The sequence below is a fragment of the Fimicolochytrium jonesii genome, assembly GCF_025526975.1.
Source record: "Fimicolochytrium jonesii strain JEL569 chromosome Unknown EV422scaffold_13, whole genome shotgun sequence".
In the NCBI taxonomy this organism is placed as follows: domain Eukaryota; kingdom Fungi; phylum Chytridiomycota; class Chytridiomycetes; order Spizellomycetales; family Powellomycetaceae; genus Fimicolochytrium; species Fimicolochytrium jonesii.
This window is the reverse complement of record NW_026515680.1, coordinates 524,883-542,766: the sequence shown is the minus strand read 5'-3', so window position 1 is coordinate 542,766 and position 17,884 is coordinate 524,883. Positions and strand designations below refer to the sequence as shown.

Below are 17,884 nucleotides of genomic sequence, written 5' to 3'. Positions count from 1 at the left end.
TTCAATCTGCTGTTTGTATCAAAGACGGTGTGGTTGATACGTTGTTGACGAATGGTAACGGCTATACGGGAGGCTTTGGTCCCATAAATTGGAAAGTCGGGATGTCCGGAGTTGTTGCGCATGTTTCGTTTGTTGGGGCCATGAACGCTATGAACTCACGGGTAACAATAACTGTTCAAATATTAGACCAATCTTCTACTGTTATCGCCGCGAGAGGGGTATCGTATTATTGCGATATCAACACGTATAACACAAAGTATCCGTTCAGTTTCCAAATTCCATTGCTCTTCTCTTCGACAAATACTCAATTAAGCGCAAGGATTGTCATACCAACATCTATAACGTTGTCTAATTCCTACCTCAACTTTTGGACGCAATGCTACTAAGTATCAATATCAAGAACACACGCTCGATGGTCTTTGTCTGTTCCACATAGCATTCTCAGTTGTCCCTTATCATCTGTGATACCTAAATACCCGCTTTGAAAAATGAAATCTTTACGGAGACGATTATTTTTCTTTGTAAAAATGTTGTAGATCTGTTTAAAAATCTCCCAATTCTCGTCATTTACTTTGATGTATGCCATGTAACCGGGTTTGTTTAACATAGACCGACATATTCGTTCCAGACTATCGAGGTCTGCTACGAAAAAACGAATAACAACAACTCCCTCTATACACTTGATATCCGAACTGATTTCAAAAACGTTTGGCATTGGTTTGAATTTACTCAAGAAATTGACTTTGGCTGTTGGAGAAAATGCGTCCACAGTATTTCGGGATGAAGCAACAAAATCGTCCCCACCACTGTTGAACCTGTCTCAACAAAATCACCCCCACAAATTTGAACTACGTCTCGAAATCGCCCACTCCAAAATTATGCAAGGCGTCCGGAACAAAACACCCCCAGTGGGGGCGATTTTTACGAACCTCTTTACGTTGGGGGTGGGCGATTTTACAAAGCCCATCACACGAACGGCGGGGGCATTTTGAGAAGTGGGGCAAAGGGAAATGCCCCTTAGAGGAACGTAGAGAATTCGGAGAATGAATAGTATTCAGATACCTACTTGACCGTTTATAGATTTGTTTCGAGTTCAATGACCGCTGATCATGTCATATAACCTCATTTCTTGACAGTTGATATCGAATGTAAGTTGTTATCGGATTTGGTTTCGGTCCCACACCAAGGTTTATATAGAAGCGACAAGGTGCAGATTGGAGACGTGAGCATTAAACATGTCTTTTTTAAGTAAACCGCTTGTCAAAAGGTTAATGGCAGTTTCGCACCGCGAAAAGATCTCCGACGAGGACTTCATAACTCGCTGCCGATTCATCACTGGTACGATAATGGGTTCAGGTTGGGAATGCAAAGAATACGAACGGGACTTTTGCAGATTCAATTCCATCATGAAACCTGTCTGGCGAAAACTATACGACCGTTGGATTGAAAACGAGAAGAAGGAATGGGCTTGCTTTGACAAGCCGGGAAAATTAGAGTTTGTCAAGAATAACGCTGTCACAGAGAGTATCTCCATGCCCAACGAGTGGGCCTTTGGCACTGGCAAAGTTGAAGAAAATAGTTCAGAAACCACTACCGATGCCGTGCGTGATAATGCAGACTAGAGTTCTGAGGGAAAGTAATGATAGGTTTCAATGTAATGTAATTTTGAAAAATGAAAGAATGTTCGTATTGGTGGATGTCACAGTAGAGTATGAGTTTGTCATTTACTGTAACGGGGTCGACTAATAAAGTAGGGAAATCTATTTTCTCAGAATAAGCGGGGGGCATTTTGAGAAGTGGGGCAAAGTGAAAATGCCCCCCTAGAGGAATGTAGAGAAGTGGAAAGAAAAGAGAGAGTGAGGACGGGATAATAGATGTAGGGGGGCATTTTGGCAGTTTCAAAACCTATGAGAGAATATATTAAAAGTATTTGAGAAGCAATAATGAGAAAAGAAGTGTGATTTGTGTGGGAGAGGGTGGGTTTGAAAATTGCCTTTTTGCCCCCCTACATGAAATATGGTATGGGCGAATAGATAGGAAGGGTGGTTTGGCTAGACGCATGTAGGGGGGCATTTTGTTTTGCCCCCCTTTTTCAAAAATGCCCCCGCAGACGGGAAAAAGATACAGGGGGGGCATTTTGGCAGTTTCTAAACCTATGAGAGGATATATGAAAAGTTTTGAAAAGAAGAATGAGAAAAGGATGTCTCTTTTTGGTGGTGAGAGTTGGTTCGAAAATTGCCTTTTTGCCCCCCTACATGGAACACGGAATGGGGAAGTATAGAAAGGTTGGTTGGACTCGACGCATGTAGGGGGGAATTTTGACTTTGCCCCCTTTCCCAAATTGCGGAAGGATGGTTAATGGCTGAAAGGCTTGTGCGGTTAATGCATAACACCGAAGGTGTAGGGTACATTGTTAATACATTACACCATACACCCGCCAGTACGGTTAATGCATTACACTTTCAGCAGCCGTTACGGTTAATGCACAGTGTTGAGTGGAGTCAGTACGGTTAATGCACAGTGCAATTGTATAGTGGATCAGTGCATAGCATAAACCATTGGTTTATGCTATGCACTGATCCAGCGTGGGGGTGCTTTGGGCATGGTTGTTGTCGTTGTTGTCGCTGTTGTTGTGTTGTCATTGTTGTTGTTGTGTTGTCGTTGTTGTTGTTGCTGTGTCGGGGTGTGGATCTCGGCGTGTGCTGAGGTTGGAAGAAGAGAGAGCGAGAAAGAGGTCTCAGAGACAGCAAAAGTAGGTAGGTTTGACAGTATTTTGACAGTGTAGGCATATAATAATGACGTCTAAATTTACATATCCTGGCTGGACACCGAAATTGTCAGCAAAGAAAGCGAAGAATACTGAACATTCCTACGTCCCAGCGGCATCATACTTGGGCACCTCGTTGCCGGTAGAGGTCTCCTCCTCTTTATCCCCACGGTTGCAAACGACCGCTGCAAAATGGAAACGCATGGGACGTGAGACTTGACTGCGGTCGAGGAGAACATTTGCAGGCCCGCATGAGGATTGACACCTGCCGTTTGCATATTCCGGCATTTTGCCACAAGTGGCCTAGCTGAGAGCGGGAGAAAAAGCGGTGTCATTATGGGACCTGCAACACCGCCCCAAGCGGTTGGGTGTGAGTTTTTCCATGGCGCAGAGGACCACAGGCACCCACTGGCAGCGTCTTTTTGGGTGCTCTTTCTTGTGGCAGTGCCCGTTTGTGGATAAGAACCGGCTTGTGCGCTGCACATCGATTTTTTCCAGCTATGGCAAATTGCGGCCTACATCTGCATCCACTGGGCTGCCAGATGGTGTTTTCGGATTACACTAAAGAAAGAAACTGGCTGAGTAGTGTGCGTTTTTCGGAATTCCAGTAGTTGATGTAGAAAAACCCTTGCGCATCGTTGATGCCTGAGGAGAGAGGGGTATTAATGAAGGTAGTGCTACCAGTGCGATCATACGTGCCTTTTTTGTATAGATATACTGCGCCATCATCGGCTTCGGACCCTCCTTACTCTTTACTCCTTACCTCCAGCCACTGCCACTGCCGTCATGTTTGGGTGTGTTTTTGTTTATAGCTGCCCAGCTAGCTGCCCAGGTAGCTGCCCAGCTAGCTGCCCTGGAAGCTACTCCACGTCCTTTACACGCGTGTAAAGGACAATCCTCACTCTACTCTTCCTCACTCTTCCCACAACTCACGCTCTTGATTGCACCTCATCATGGCCCCCAATTACATACCAAACCTCCTTCCCAACCCCCTTCCTTCCCAACGCAATTGTGGGCAGTAAGCATCCCCGTTTTCACCTTCAGCCGCTACCAGGTAACAACCGCAATTCCTCACCGTTCTCAGCTTCATTACCACAGCACTGACGCGAGTTCTTTGACACACAGCTATCACGGCAATCACCTGCAACACCTCATCTCTAGCAGGCACGCAAAAGGCACAGCACTGCCATCATGCCATCACACCAGGCGCTCCAGGGGCACCTGTGGTGCGGCATCTTTACTGGAGCAACCACACCACGGCGGAAGAGGAGGAAGGTTGCTCCGGTTACCCCGCGGTTGCCCATACGTCTGCCAACCGCTGTGCAGACACCATTGCAACCACCCCCGCGATTCGAGTTCCCACCTTCTGTCCATCGCCACTTGCCCCAAGCAATTGCAGACATGGTTAGCGAGAGTTCCAGCGATGAAGACGGGCAACAGCACCAGCAGCAGCGAGGGCTTTCACCTGTGGACAGGGGTCTGCAGCGCCCGCTGAACCTCCCCGCGCCCATCCCTTTCTGTTTTCCCAGCACACCGGGTGGATCCCTGGTGTATGAACCCCCGCCACCACCACCACCACCAGTTCAACGACCCCGCCCGCAAACACATGCCAGCACCAAGGTTTTGCTTCACTGAATCATCCATAATCGAAATCAAGTTCAAAGGGAGCGCCTGGCAACGTTCATCGCCGATGTTCACGTCCTTGTGCGCCACACCACCTTCTTTATCAAGTACTACCTTGGTGAGTTTTTGAGGTACACTATACTGTATATTTCCCATAAAACAATGTCCTGACTGCTACATCTGCCCACCCCACCACAGCTGATCATCCTCTACACGATTTCCCGGACATCACCGACAAGCACATCAGTGTGATGTTTGAGCTGCTCAACAATCCAGGCTACAATGGCAATCCGCTCATCGCGCAAGAGTTGCGTCCATGGGATTAAGACTACTGTAATGTTCACGGATTTGCCCCCATCCGCATGCGAAATTGCCAACAGACCGCAGCGTACACGGCTACGAGCATCCTCACAAACCTCAAAGTTAACGTACAAGAGCATTTCATGCAAATGTTTCTGCGCTACGTCAATGAAAGGCTTGGTTTGAAGCAAGTCAAACGGCATCTCCGGAGAGCGCAGCGGCGACGCTATTATCGTTGTGTCCGTCAATTTACAAAGTACGCGACATTTGAAGAGTACCCAACCGAAGAGGAGCTTGCGCGCCTCACACGACTTGAGCGGACCATCCTCGACGAGTTATGGGCTCTGTTTCCTCCCCAGATTGAGCCGCTTGCATACAGCCTTGCGGTGGACGCAATGCCATATTTAGGTGAGCTATGTCCCGTACATTTACCCCCCCCCCCCCCCCCCCCGCGGCTTCCTCTTTTGTCTAATCATGGTCCGCACCTGCCCTCGTCATAGGCGCCTACTGTGAGCTCTCGCGCCTCTATGAGCGCCGTGGAATGCGCCTGTTTTCCGCTATCCCGCTGCGCAAATCTCGAATCCAGTCATCTGTTCGGTCAACTAAGGGATGCTCCAAACATCGTCAGCATTGATCTAAACAAGCGTAACCTCTTGTTCCGTCGAGACATCAAGAAGGAGCGGCTGTTTCGGTACGTTTCAGTTGATTACTACTGCCCTGCTGTCCCCGCTACCCCCCCCCCCCGTCTCCGCCCGCCAGCCCCCCCCTCTCTGCCCGCCAGCCCACGGTCTCCACCCGCCAGCCCCCGTCTCCGCCCGCCAGCCCCCCGTCTCCGCCCGCCAGCCCCCCGTCTCCGCCCGCCAGCCCCCCGTCTCCACCCGCCAGCCCCCCGTCTCCACCCGCCAGCCCCCTGTCTCCGCCCGCCAGCCCCCCGTCTCCGCCCGCCAGCCCCCCGTCTCCGCCCGCCAGCCCCCTGTCTCCGCCCGCCAGCCCCCCGTCTCCGCCCGCCAGCCCCCCGTCTCCACCCGCCAGTCCCCCCGTCTCCACCCGCCCGCCCCCCGTCTCCGCCCGCCAGCCCCCCGTCTCCGCCGGCCAGCCCCCCGTCTCCGCCATCCCCGTTGCGGCGACATTCCGTTGCAGCGTCCTCACAATGCACCACCCCATATCAGATACACATCCAATCAACAGGCGGTCGAGACAAAGTCTCGGTACTTCCAAAGAGACATGAGAGAGCGAAAGATCAATGCCGGCATCGCTGAGATGGAATCACATATTCCGTCGCACAGGAGCATGAACATCGAGGCATTCTCAGCGTTCATTGTGGATTACGAACATGCGGGTATGATGTTCTACTTCAACTTTGATTTTCAACTTTGGTAACACATGGGCTGACATCCATCCATATCCCAGATCCCACCCTGGATGGGTTTTACCAGGATGAGATTCACGTGGCTCGCAGATTCAAGGCGTTCTCACTCCAGCAAAAGTCTGAGAGCAAGCTCATCAAGAACATGCGACGCCTGTATGGAAAGCATTTTTCGGTCATTTTGGGTGATTGGAGCGACGCTGGAAAGACCATGCGCTTTCAGGAGTCATCAAAGACCAAGGGGTGAGTGACCATGATTGGCGGTATCTACTATGTATTCTATTATGCTAACTCATCATGGAACAGATTTCGCACACTCTTTGCGAGAAACGGCATTCCATGCTACTTGCTGGATGAGTATCGAACGTCGTCCGTGTGCCCCGACTGCCACAGCCGTGTGAAGAAAAACATCCGACAGCAGCTGTCATCTCGGCCATGGCAAGCTAGAAAGGGAAGAATGGAATACGTCCATGGATTGGTGGGTTGCCCCAAACCCGAATGTATCAACCAAGACTGGACACCATTTGAGATTCCTGGAAGACGACCACTACGACTACGGATGAGACTGCACAATCGGGACGTCCTAAGCACCAAGAATTTCCTCTTGATTGTGCGTTCGGTGGTGTTTGGCAATGGCCGCAGACCAGACGCATTCTCCCGTAACCGGTAGTCTAGATTTCACCCCATCCCATTTTCCGTGGTGGTTATCTGCCATCCACATCATTGTACCTCCGCCTGAGGCGTCGCCGATGAAGGCAACTTGTAATTCGGAAAGCGGAGCCCGTCACTATTCGAAATAATTGCAAGGGATTGCACGGCCTTCCGGAACACCTTTACTACGTAGTACGCCCTGATTTACCCCCGTGACTGCGCTCTGGTACAAATCTTGGAGCTGCCAAACTCCGCTTCCGGGCAACTCTCGTGCTGTACGCTTTCGGGCGTCAGATTGCGTTGAGAAAGCCACGATATAGGAGCCCTTAACGAGATCTCCGGGCACTGTTGGATTCAAGCTTTTCGCAGCGCACTTATCTACTTCGACATCCGCGCAGGTGATTCAGAAGATTCCATATCGACAAAATCAATGGTTGAAGACGATCACGTCATGTGAACAAAATGTGGGAAGTCCTCTTAGGCTAGGGGTTACATTGCCCAGGCAGTATCCCAGTAAAATGCTATTGATGGCCATTACTTTTGCGGTTAACTTTAGTAACGCCGAGATTTGATCTCAGCACCAAGCAGCTGTGCGTTGACAACCTCCCATTCTTCCATCCGGGGCGGAACTAAGATTTGCCGTCGGAGTGACGCACTTCCCAACGAAGATTTCGACGGAGTGGACGCGACCGTCATTGCACGCCGCTGTAGTTGGGGCGGTTCTATGGGAGGGGGTGTTGGCTTCACTAGTTTGTGAGATGCATACGTGTGTTTCCGTCGATAGTGCTGGAGATCTTGTAAGGACTGTGATGACGCGGTGTGCGGGAGTTCTACTGGTGCAGGATCTAGTAAGATAACTGCACGTAAGACCTTCTGTTCAAAGGGGAAAAGCATTACGTATACATATACAAATCAACAAACCTATTGTTGGGGTAGCTCGACTCCTTTTCGATGGCACAGTCTTGACCCGCCGTATCCGGGTCCCTGACGCTACCACATTTTCCTGATCCTCGTGATGCGTGGGATAGTCTGCCAGTTCGGGGCCTGGCAGCACAACCTCAAAATCTCGAGCGCTGCGTCGTGCAGGCTCCGTCTTCTGGCGCAGTCTCTCCGAGCTACCCTGGCGCGGGAGTGTGCTGATTCCCATCGATTCCTGAGGAATGATCTGATAGTACCCTATGTCAAGGATTTGGAACGGTTGTACGCTCCAGTTGGTTATCCTCAGATGCTGTTCGTTCTGGATCAAGTATTCCAGAATATAGGTCCCGCGTTCGTACTCTTCTAGCCCTTGCTTTTTCGAGTTGGATTCCCGTGGCCGTAATATATTCGGACTGATGATGCGAGCGATGCTGTGTGCGCTCATCTGGTTATAACTCGAATTTGCCAGTATCTCCTTGAACAGGTCAAGGAGAGTTTCCAATAACACCAGATGCGCCGCGGGCAGTAGCATGATGAGCAATCGGAAAGCCCGGATCCGTGTGCCTCCTTCCGCCGGAATATCCAGGCATTTGATGAATTGAGGATAGAGCTCTCTGGTCAACAGTGGCTCGGGGATGCTCCGAAGGTACTTTTTCAGAACCCCCGCGACATCATACACAGAGTATCCATCTAATGATTCTGCGCGGCCGTAGTCTGGTGGTGTATTGAACGAGGCGAACAGCTGACCCATGCGCCGCTCCGAACCATTCACGCGAAATACACCGGTGGCTTGGAGACCGTTTCTCCGGAGAAAGGCAACGCATTCGTGTATCAGCACCGGAATTTGCAAAGTTTTGCCATTCCGTTGATTCGAGTCTCGAGCAGCCGAAGCTGTGTCCAGCGATCTCACTAGATAGGTATTGGTTATGGAAGGCGCTGTAGGATGTAAGGAAATCTCCGTGAGATAAGTTCAAGGCTGAGAAGCGGTCCAAAGGCCACATACTTTCGTTTTCCTTTGGGATATAATCAGCGTCTTTCGATCGGGATTTGTTCCAGAAGAATAGCTTCCGGCTACTCTTTGATGTGCCGCCCGTGGTTTCTGCGGCTATTGTGTCCAGCATTGCCCCAGGCATGGGCTTCATTTTGTAATGTTTGAAAATGGCGTTCAACCTCGCAAACGCAGCCTGCTGCAGCATCGTCAGCTCCCTAGGTGTCAGCTCCGCATAGCTCTTTGCGTTCAACGGATCTGAGCGGGGCCAGTGGGAATTGTGAGCAGGAGTTGCGGCGCAAAATCTACAGCTGATGATCGTGTGCGGAATTCGTACCTCTAGACTCGACTCTCTGCGGAATAGACAGGGGTGCCTGAGGATACTCGCCGTTGTTGCTCCAAGATAAGTGCCGCTTCCTTGAGCTTGCATCCCTGTCCGTTGTTGGCAGAACCAAGCTGGCTGATAGCGCGCCTGGACTAGAAGCGCCTCCTTCCCACGCGGGCTGGCCCACTACCACAGGCATGTTGTTTGATAGCAGTGGAGAACGAGTGCCAATCTCTCTGGCGTTATATGCGGCGGCGACTGACTGAATTGATGCTGTATACAGTAGATCGGTGATGAATAGAGCGAATGGAGGTGCGTGTGGTTGTGAGTGGAGTGGAGGAACGCCTCCGTCCGTCTCTGCGGCGGGTTTACATATTTCTGTATGGAGAGAGCGGCCAGCGCGTTCAACATTCAACGGCAACTTGATCTTCAAGATTGTGCGTTTTTGCACAAACCAGGTCACGGCGACTCGGAGAGGGGGGTTTTGGTAAATTGCACGATCGTCTTGGGATCCACGTATGGGCCCATACCACAGACCGACCCTCGAAAGAACCATCCGGGACCCTCCGAAGCTTCCAAGATCCGCATCAAATCATTTCTGGCGGTTTCGAATTCAACCCTAGCTGTCCTTCCCCACATAAATGTACAGTACACATGTGGCATACGGGCCGTGGGGTTTCTGCTTCCTCTCCAGCCCATTTCTACAACGATGATGATGCGAAGAATCGAGTACGGCTGGGGGAGGCCTGAGATTGCTGTGAATATATGTCAAACCCCGTTACAGGTGGTGGGTGGGTGATCCATGACGATCGCGTCCAATTGCACGGCTGGAGAGTCATTAGAGCGGCCGTACGTCGCCAACGCATGGGGTAAAATACTGTAACATGATTTCCCGGCCGTCCAGAAGAGTGAGGCGAGTGAGAAACAACATATTCATCATCCCCGAAGTACTTACTTACATACGCACAGTATGGTCGAAGCACATGGTCTATCCCCAGAACAGAAAAAGGCTTTCGACGACAATGGTTATCTAGTGTTACCGAACTTCTTCCCGCCGAAGGATGCCCAGATCTTGCGGGACAGAGCGGCAGTCCTGCTCAAGGAGATGGATTTGGACAGCCATCCCAGAACCAAATTTTCAACAGGAGAGACGTCTGCACATGTTGGGGACGACTACTTTCTGAGCAGCGGGGACAAAGTTCGATTTTTCTTTGAGGGTGAGATACGTGGACATTGGGAGGACAGAACTGGGAGGTCACGGTTCTGACCTGCTGGCCTTGAATAGAGGATGCTTTCGACAAGGACGGAAACCTGCTTGTAGACAAAACGCGAGCGATCAACAAGATTGGACATGGTGGGTGCTGGGTGCTGTTCGATGCGCCTCCTTGCGAATGCCGTTTGAACTGACACAACATGCCCTTATTTAGGCCTGCATGAGCTTGAACCGGCATTTAAGGCATTCTCCTCCCGACCTGAAGTTCAAGGTGTTGTCCGCAGTCTAGGTTACAAGGATCCACGCATCCTGCAAAGCATGATGATTTTCAAGGTACGTCGAATGTGTTTTGAGTAAGCCTCCGTTATGTATCGCCTCACCATCCATATGCAGCAACCCAAAATCGGTGGAAAGGTGCCCCCGCACCAGGATTCCACCTTCCTGTACACACAACCGTTATCTGCGACTGGACTGTGGTTTGCGTTAGAGGATTGCAACCCAGAAAACGGGTGCATGTATTTTGCCCCAGGATCCCATAAGCGTAGGCTCTTTCGATTGCTTCCCCGAACACCGCCGATTGGAGCCTGCAGCTGATGCACCTCATTTATCCAGGCGTACCTGTACACAAGCGGTTCGTGCGAAAGGAGGGCGGCGGAACGGATTTTGTGAATCTCGATAACAAAGAAGTATCCCTGCCGTCGGAGGATGAATATGTGTGCGAGCCAACGCCTGTTGGTACCCTTGTCTTGGTAAGTTGCGAAGGAGCGGGGATCAGATTTCCCGGATCTCGGATTTCCGAACGAGCGGAACTAACCACATTCTTGTTTTAGATCCACGGATCGGTGCTGCATGAGTCCACGGCAAATCGGTCTGACAAGAGCCGATGGATTTATACCTTCCATATCATTGATGGAGCTGCCGATTACCCTGCGGACAACTGGCTTCAGACACCTGGGAAGCCTTTCACAAAGGCGTTGTAGAGTGAGGTCATAGGGCGTAGATTGAATAGCATATACCTTAGACTCGCAGTTTTTGCAAATAGAGCAAATGTGTTGTTTCACACCGCCCGGGAACTAACGGGGAGAACTTTTCTTGGACATGCCCCGTGGAGGATGCCCACAAAGCAATTCGATTGTCCTCTTCCCATCGACAAACTGCTCGCTCAAGGATATCTTAACAGCTAGTGCTAATCAGGAGCAAGTTTCGCATGCATTTTTTATTACGACATGCACCAGCTACATACAAAGAAAGCCGGCGATCCTATCACAACCCCCAAAAGCTACTACCCTACCGGGTGGACACTGAACACCTACTAACGGTTTTGGCGCTCCCACTCCTCCACACAGAACCCTGTCGCTACGATAAGATCCATGATGTGCTGGCCGGAGGGCAAGATTTCCAAGCGACCTTCTTTCGCCCAAGCGTGCTTCGTACGATTGAAGAACGCGGCAACTGTCTTCTGAGGGTAGCAGACGAGCTTGAGATCGCCACTGAAAGCAAGACAATAGAACAATGCGGTCAGTGTCTTTCCTACTGAAGAAGTCCTCGTGATGGCAATTATTACCCCAAATTGTTCCCTTTCCAAGCATACTGCTTGCCATCAGAACCCATAAAAGCTAGAGGAAATAAAATTACCAAAGCGCCGAACATCTTTAAAGAACGTAGCGAACCATAGACCTACCATGCTTCCTTTTCCCAATCACACCCCCAGAGCGGATCAGCTTAACCCTCTGGTTCGTGTTGACGGGATCCTCAATGGTGAAATCGGATCCAATCGCAGACTTCTTGATCAAGAATATGGTGGGACCTTTCGGGCCGCTTCGGCGCATATTCACATGCCAGCTGCCAAAAAAGCTGTATGGATACTGTCAATTTTGGAGAAAGGAAAAAAAGCGACAGCGTGTTTAGGCTGGTTTGTCGTAACGATTTCGGAGCAGCGAAAACTTACCTCGATATGGTACGCCATGTTCTTCTTGTCACCAGCTAGGATACGGCAGTCGCGGGATACCCATCTAAAAATGCATGGAGCTCGTCAAGAGGGGAGCTAGGAAAAGTAAAGGATAGTGTAATGTGATTTGCCAGACATACCCTTCACGGTAGAAATGGAGCTGGCGAAGGCAAAACGAGAGTTAACATCTGAAACCTAATGGAAATACGAAGATATGCATTACTCACATTCACAGTCTCTCCATACACCACAGCCTGCGTCGCGGGCACTGTAGTCGGGACATTGTATGTACTTTGCTGCTGCGGAGTAGGCAGCGGCGCGCTCGAGACGGGCGGGGCGGTCGGGTAGTTGCCATTGTGCTGTTCAACAGCGTTGGGGTAGCTGGTGCTGTTGCCAACGTTGGGGTAGCTGGTGTGGGCCTGCGAGGGTTCGGCAGTCGGGGGCACGTATTCGTTCGCCGATGGGTAGAAGCTCTGCGCTCCAGCGGGACCGACGTTGTAGTCCGCGGTATGTTGCGGGTTCTTGGCGTCAAAGTTCGAGACGAAGCGGCGGTTGGGTTCATAGGAAGGGGGGTTTTCGGAAGACATTTTGGTGGTGAGGAGAGGACGTTTTTAGTTATGGATATTGTTTTGCGAACGATAGGTGGATCTGAAATGTTCTCGCAGTAACCGGTATGCAGAACCAACTTGGGTTGTGAAGAACTTGTTGCTCATTTTATAGAGCTTCCTTCCGAATGCTTCTCACTATCTGTTCCTTTCTCACAAGGGCAGGGTTCCTGGTGACGACATTTGAACCAAAAGAGTTTAGGGACCCGAAAAAGACGTCATTAGCACGGTCTAGATTTTGTAAAGGAGGGAGGTAAACTTAACTTACGCAAATCCCACGACGATGGTACTTGTCGAGGTTTGTGCGAAGTAAACAGAGGTTCTGTTGACAAAGCTTGTTCGCTCGAAGCGTCCACTCGCCCCAGTGTGGAGGTCACGGATATATTCATGGTGTTGAGTACTGTCGAAACCATGGCCGACTTGGGTTTTATAACGCGTTGGCAAGTCAAGCCGCACTTGGACATGGATGTCCGAAGGCGGAACTTGGGAAGGGTCCTTTGGCTCCTACTTTTCGATTTCCCCAGGATCTTGCGAGTTTACAGCCGCATAAGCCCATTCCCCCGGCCACTGCCCAGGGGCCAGAATCCACTACCGTTCTGTGGGCGACTTCAGCGCTTTGCGGCCGATCGAAGTTCAAGGTAAGGAATGGCAGCTTGTTGAAAGCCACACTCTACAAGGAGTGGCTAATCGTCAGTTTTGCTCACCCTTCCAAGATGAGCGACCAGGGAGCCAAAGTAACGTCGGATGTTAAAGCGGAGGAGGTTAAACCCCAGGCAGTCAAAACGGCAGGAGTTAGCGCCGAAGAAGGAGAAGATGCAGAGGCTGCATCACAGAAACCCGAGCCGAAAAAACGCGGCCGAAAACTGCAAGTAAAGTCGGACGATGCCAAGGACCCCGCAGCAGAGGCGGACGCGGTCGAAGGAGGACGCGTGAAAAGAGACCGGAAGCAGGTGGAACACTACACGGTAGCCACACCGGTCAAGCAGAGCAGGACTATCACGATCCCGGAGGTTGGTGGGAAATGCAGCAGCAAGAACTGTAGGGAATTTATGAGCTGACCCTTGTTTGATGTTTGTTAGGGATCTGGCACGCCGTTGAAGGACATCAAGCCGAGTGAGTGATGAGATTCTCAAACTTACATGGCGTTCTCTCTTACTGATGATGCGTATCCACCTTTCCTAGTTGCCGAATCCATAGCAAAAGTTTCAACGGCCGATGATTTGCTGCACGGATTCCACACCCTCATTTGGGGAAGGGCGCAGGTATGCACGCTCTTGCTGACGCAAATCACTTGAATCGGGGAAGAATCTCACATATACGTTGACTCCGGCTGACACCAGCACAAGCATATGAAGGCGGATATCTTGAAGTTCAACGGATTTGACTTCAAGTCCGACGTGAGTCCAATGTAGAGGAGCTTCTGTGCTTTTTGAACATCTGGGCTAATCATCTCGATACTCAGAAAGAACATGATGCCGCTTTAGCGAAGTTGGGGAAGTGGACGATGAACGGCTTGAAGGAGTTCGCGGCGCTACTTCATCTGGAGAGTGCAGGAGCAAAGGTTCGCCTGGACCTCGCAAGACGCGATACACGAAGCTTTCTACTCACACCTTTGTGCAGGACGTCGTAATCGACCGGATTTTCAAATTCCTGCAGAGCCCGTCGGAGGATGGGATCAAGGAAGGAAAAAGGGTACGTACGACCATACTTCGGAAAGAATCAATGGGCCGAAAAAGAAGCGCTCAATATGTCGTTTATCCCCTTCTAGAAACGCAACAGCATCGGAAAGGCAAGCAAGACACCACAGAAGAAGGGCAAGAAGGCAAAAGCAGAGACGGAGGATGACGAGGACGAAGATGAGGTTGAAGGGGATGAGGATGAAGATGACGAGGGTTCCCCGGAACCAAAGAAGCGAAAGTACACGAAACGAACGATTGCCACACCCAAGGAGCCCAAAAAGCGGGGCCCGAAACCAAAACCGAAATCTGCGTTCGAAGTGTTCGCAAAGGACAAGACGGGAGACGTTGAGAAGAAACTGGAGGAGGGTGAGAAGCTGGAGGCGAAGCTGGAGCAGCTCTACGAAGCCCTGAGCGAGAAGGAGAAAAAATCCTATGAGGATAAGCTGGAAGAGTTGAAGAAACCTGCTACGAAGGTAACCCATCACGGCTTCTACACAGAGCGAACAGTTTCGTTCTCGTGCTGAAAACACAACACCGCCACTTCCAGCCAAAGCGCAAGGGCAGCAAGATCAAATCAGCGGCACTCATTACGACTGAGGACGAAGCGTCGGATGCGGAAGATAATGAGAAAGATGCGGGCGAGGATGAGAAGCCGCTGAAGACGAAAAAGGTTGCGGAGAAGGAGGGCGGGCCGAGCAATGCTGACATCGTAAAAGCCATTAAGGATATTCTGGATGGTAAGAGAGACTGTCCCTTTTCACGTCAAGTAACGCGCGGACGACGGGATTTTTCTGACCTCTCAATCGCAGATGGTAAGCTGGACGAACTCACACCCAAAGCCATCCGTGAGAAGCTGCAGAGCCATTTCGGCACCAATATGGACGATAAAAAGATGTTTATCAAGGAGAGCATTGACAAGATTCTTTCTGAGTGATACCTTTATTGTGCTTCGGAAGTGAATCCCTACCAGTTCTTGGAATAGAAGTCTGGGCTTAAAGGCCAGTATGACAGTGTGATACCCCTTCTGTACACCGCGATGGATACGCATGTAGGCGGGCGAGAACAGCGGGTTGTGTGTAAAGGACAATATAATGTACATGACAGATGTCCTTCATTGCCTGAGATGCAAACAAGCTGGTGAACCGAGCAGACAAGAATTGTATGTACAACAGTGTAAACTGTTTAAGTTAACGTGTTCGAGGGATGATTCTAGACGGGATGTGAATGTTTTTCGGCCTTATCCTTCAAAGTCGTCGGTCTCGTACGCGTTCGATCTGTGCCTGTAAAGACGAAGGATAACCAAGGAAGCCAGTTGAATGAGAATCGGGTACCCGATAGTCAGATCAGCACGAAGACTTACTTTGGGATGAAAGAAAACGAGTCAGGAGCTTTGCCCAACAACATCTCGGATATCTTGACCCAGTCCTTCGAGTTCGGACTAGCCATCAGCGTCTCTAACTCATCACGGCCAAAGTACGCCGGCGGACGGTCGTTGATTCTCTGCGGGAGTACCTCCAGCAACCCAACAGGGATGTACCGGTAGAGGAACGACAACCATTCACACATGAACCGTCGGGTAGTGTTCACGCCCTGCGTGTCCGAACCCCAATACTCCAGCCCGAACTTTGCAAAGTCTTTCAGGATATCCAGCCGCTCACGGGACGAAATATCCCATACGCGGCGTTCCTTAACTTCTGTGAAGATCCATGGCTTGATGAGCGCGCCGCGGCCGATAAGTGCACCATCGATGTTCGCTTGGTCGAGGTGGTTCCAGTAGTCTTGCGAGGAGAGTACGTCGCCGTTGCCAAAGAAGGGGACTTGGGGGATGTTGAGTTGGGCGCATGTGTTGCGTGCATCCGCGGCGCATTGGGCGATGTAGTCCCAGTCGGCTAGTTTGGTGTAGCGTTGTTCTTTGGAGCGGCCGTGCAGCGTCAGGAGGGATGCGCCGCATTCGATGAATTTGGGAACGAGTTTCCGCGCGATGGGCTTGTTGGAAAAGATCCCATTGCGAAACTTGACGGTGATGGGTATATCGTCCAACGTGTAGTGCGCGCCGCCGATGATGTCGAGCAGTTTACCGCGGTTGTCCATCAGAGCGCTTCCTGCTCCCATACGAGTGATAGCATCCACGGGACACCCTAGGTTGAGGTCAACAAAGTCGATCTCCATGCCGCTGTCTTTTAGGACCTCACACGCTTTTGTGATGATCTGCACGCTGTTGCCCGCAATCTGCACACCGAAGATGTCTTCTGACGCGTGGCGACGAGTCAACGTCCATTCATGCCTTTGTCCCTGCATCAGGTTCTGTGCCATCGCCATCTCGCCACATGTGATGTCGACACCGAGGCCCTTGCACACGCGGCGGAAGGGGAGGTTTCCGACGGTAGTCAGAGGCGCCAAGTACGTCTTTCCGCGGAAATCGATTGTCTTCTTACGAGATCTATCGCATTTGAATCTTAGGCTGATAGGGTCGTATTCGAATTCCTCCAGGACTTTCTCCGCTTTTAAATATTTTTCATTCTTCTTCGGGTAATTTATCGGAAGCGCCTCGACGGGCGGCTCATTCGTAAGGTCAACGGCCGCAGGCTCAGACGTAAGGTCGACGACATCGCTACCAACGCCTTCCCCGATGTTCCCTTCTGGCATAGTTTCCACCAGCCCAGCAGCCTTTCGCTCCCGGCCCTGAGCCACCTCGAACGCTACGTTGTATTCCCTCAATATTTTCGCAGCTTCGACAAACCGAGCATATCTGTCGGACTTCGGCGTCTGCAATTTCCTGCCGCGGAACTTCCGCTGAAAGTCAACATCGATTATGTTTTTGAAAATCTCCTTTTCTGAGACGGCTGCCACTTTCGCTGTGTCCTCGGTCAACTTCCCGTCGGGGGTCATGTGTGCACCTGCAAATCGGCATTTATAGCCGTACTTGCATTTCCCAAACAGAGAGTATACGGGACACTCCGTCCCCAAATCGGGTCCCTTGGCGGCGAGATACGCTTCTACATCATGAGAGTGTTTGCAATTCACGCCAAACGAGCATTCGTTCCCAGCTGCAATTTCTTTGCAAAGCTTGATCTCGTCTTTGATAGGTGCCCTGCTTCTGTTTTTGTTTTGGCCTCGTCCGCGTTTAGTAGGCGGGCCCGCCGTCGCAGGGCTATCGTCATCGTCAGCGCCCTCGTCTCTTTCGCGCTTCACAGAGACTTCCGAGTTCCCTTCGTTGTAAAGTTTGTCTTCCTCTGCTGCGTCTTCGACTTCCGGTTTAGGGGCTAGGAGGATGCCTACTTTGCCGGTTGGTCTACCTTTTCGGAATTCGGCTTTGACGGGAGCAACACCAGTAGGACGATCGTCTAGTCGCACCTCCACTTTGGAGTCGAGGGCAGGGGGAGACCCGCCTGTCGCCGCAGTTGTGGAGTCAGCGGTCATGTTTGCACGTTTGCGAAGGGGCGGTTTTTGCAGTTTGTGGGTTCCAAAGCGAGCACAACGCGATTTGGCAGAGGAGCTGGG

At 51.0% G+C, this 17,884-nt stretch overlaps 8 protein-coding genes across 8 annotated transcripts; 5 read left to right on the top strand and 3 right to left on the bottom strand.

Annotated features, from left to right (window-relative positions):
* Positions 1 to 1,235: 1,235 nt before the first annotated feature.
* EV422DRAFT_506764 (uncharacterized protein) lies at positions 1,236 to 1,622 on the top strand (the record flags this gene model as incomplete). Its single annotated transcript, XM_053068591.1, has 1 exon — positions 1,236 to 1,622. The coding sequence occupies one exon, from the start codon at positions 1,236 to 1,238 to the stop codon at positions 1,620 to 1,622; it is 387 nt and encodes a 128-aa protein (XP_052925252.1).
* A 2,336-nt stretch (positions 1,623 to 3,958) lies between these two features.
* On the top strand, positions 3,959 to 4,716 carry EV422DRAFT_567959 (uncharacterized protein; the record flags this gene model as incomplete). Its single annotated transcript, XM_053072596.1, has 3 exons — positions 3,959 to 4,317; positions 4,432 to 4,508; positions 4,589 to 4,716. 3 exons carry the CDS (start codon positions 3,959 to 3,961, stop codon positions 4,714 to 4,716), a joined length of 564 nt encoding a protein of 187 aa, XP_052925251.1.
* Positions 4,716 to 6,303, top strand: EV422DRAFT_596745 (uncharacterized protein; the record flags this gene model as incomplete). Its single annotated transcript, XM_053073610.1, has 4 exons — positions 4,716 to 5,112; positions 5,191 to 5,381; positions 5,860 to 6,029; positions 6,101 to 6,303. The coding sequence occupies exons 1-4, from the start codon at positions 4,753 to 4,755 to the stop codon at positions 6,301 to 6,303; spliced, it is 924 nt and encodes a 307-aa protein (XP_052925250.1). The 5' UTR covers positions 4,716 to 4,752.
* A 689-nt stretch (positions 6,304 to 6,992) lies between these two features.
* On the bottom strand, positions 6,993 to 9,372 carry EV422DRAFT_74595 (Rho GTPase activation protein). The gene is made up of 4 exons (XM_053074362.1): positions 8,951 to 9,372; positions 8,629 to 8,871; positions 7,629 to 8,561; positions 6,993 to 7,552 (listed from the first exon to the last, which is right to left on the bottom strand). Exons 1-4 carry the CDS (start codon positions 9,135 to 9,137, stop codon positions 7,260 to 7,262), a joined length of 1,656 nt encoding a protein of 551 aa, XP_052925249.1. The 5' UTR covers positions 9,138 to 9,372; the 3' UTR covers positions 6,993 to 7,259.
* A 27-nt stretch (positions 9,373 to 9,399) lies between these two features.
* On the top strand, positions 9,400 to 11,229 carry EV422DRAFT_531198 (uncharacterized protein). Its single transcript, XM_053070453.1, has 7 exons — positions 9,400 to 9,851; positions 9,908 to 10,155; positions 10,224 to 10,292; positions 10,366 to 10,484; positions 10,545 to 10,692; positions 10,764 to 10,900; positions 10,982 to 11,229. Exons 1-7 carry the CDS (start codon positions 9,823 to 9,825, stop codon positions 11,129 to 11,131), a joined length of 900 nt encoding a protein of 299 aa, XP_052925248.1. The 5' UTR covers positions 9,400 to 9,822; the 3' UTR covers positions 11,132 to 11,229.
* EV422DRAFT_531193 (uncharacterized protein) lies at positions 11,230 to 12,954 on the bottom strand. The gene is made up of 6 exons (XM_053070452.1): positions 12,327 to 12,954; positions 12,240 to 12,259; positions 12,100 to 12,163; positions 11,833 to 12,016; positions 11,716 to 11,767; positions 11,230 to 11,641 (listed from the first exon to the last, which is right to left on the bottom strand). Exons 1-6 carry the CDS (start codon positions 12,684 to 12,686, stop codon positions 11,464 to 11,466), a joined length of 858 nt encoding a protein of 285 aa, XP_052925247.1. The 5' UTR covers positions 12,687 to 12,954; the 3' UTR covers positions 11,230 to 11,463.
* A 161-nt stretch (positions 12,955 to 13,115) lies between these two features.
* On the top strand, positions 13,116 to 15,611 carry EV422DRAFT_596739 (uncharacterized protein; the record flags this gene model as incomplete). The annotated part of the gene is made up of 10 exons (XM_053073609.1): positions 13,116 to 13,196; positions 13,229 to 13,714; positions 13,784 to 13,817; positions 13,887 to 13,966; positions 14,045 to 14,101; positions 14,167 to 14,265; positions 14,325 to 14,396; positions 14,473 to 14,856; positions 14,931 to 15,120; positions 15,193 to 15,611. 10 exons carry the CDS (start codon positions 13,116 to 13,118, stop codon positions 15,315 to 15,317), a joined length of 1,608 nt encoding a protein of 535 aa, XP_052925246.1. The 3' UTR covers positions 15,318 to 15,611.
* On the bottom strand, positions 15,489 to 17,843 carry EV422DRAFT_531187 (zinc finger dihydrouridine synthase). The gene is made up of 2 exons (XM_053070451.1): positions 15,744 to 17,843; positions 15,489 to 15,663 (listed from the first exon to the last, which is right to left on the bottom strand). Exons 1-2 carry the CDS (start codon positions 17,801 to 17,803, stop codon positions 15,621 to 15,623), a joined length of 2,103 nt encoding a protein of 700 aa, XP_052925245.1. The 5' UTR covers positions 17,804 to 17,843; the 3' UTR covers positions 15,489 to 15,620.
* Positions 17,844 to 17,884: the final 41 nt, after the last annotated feature.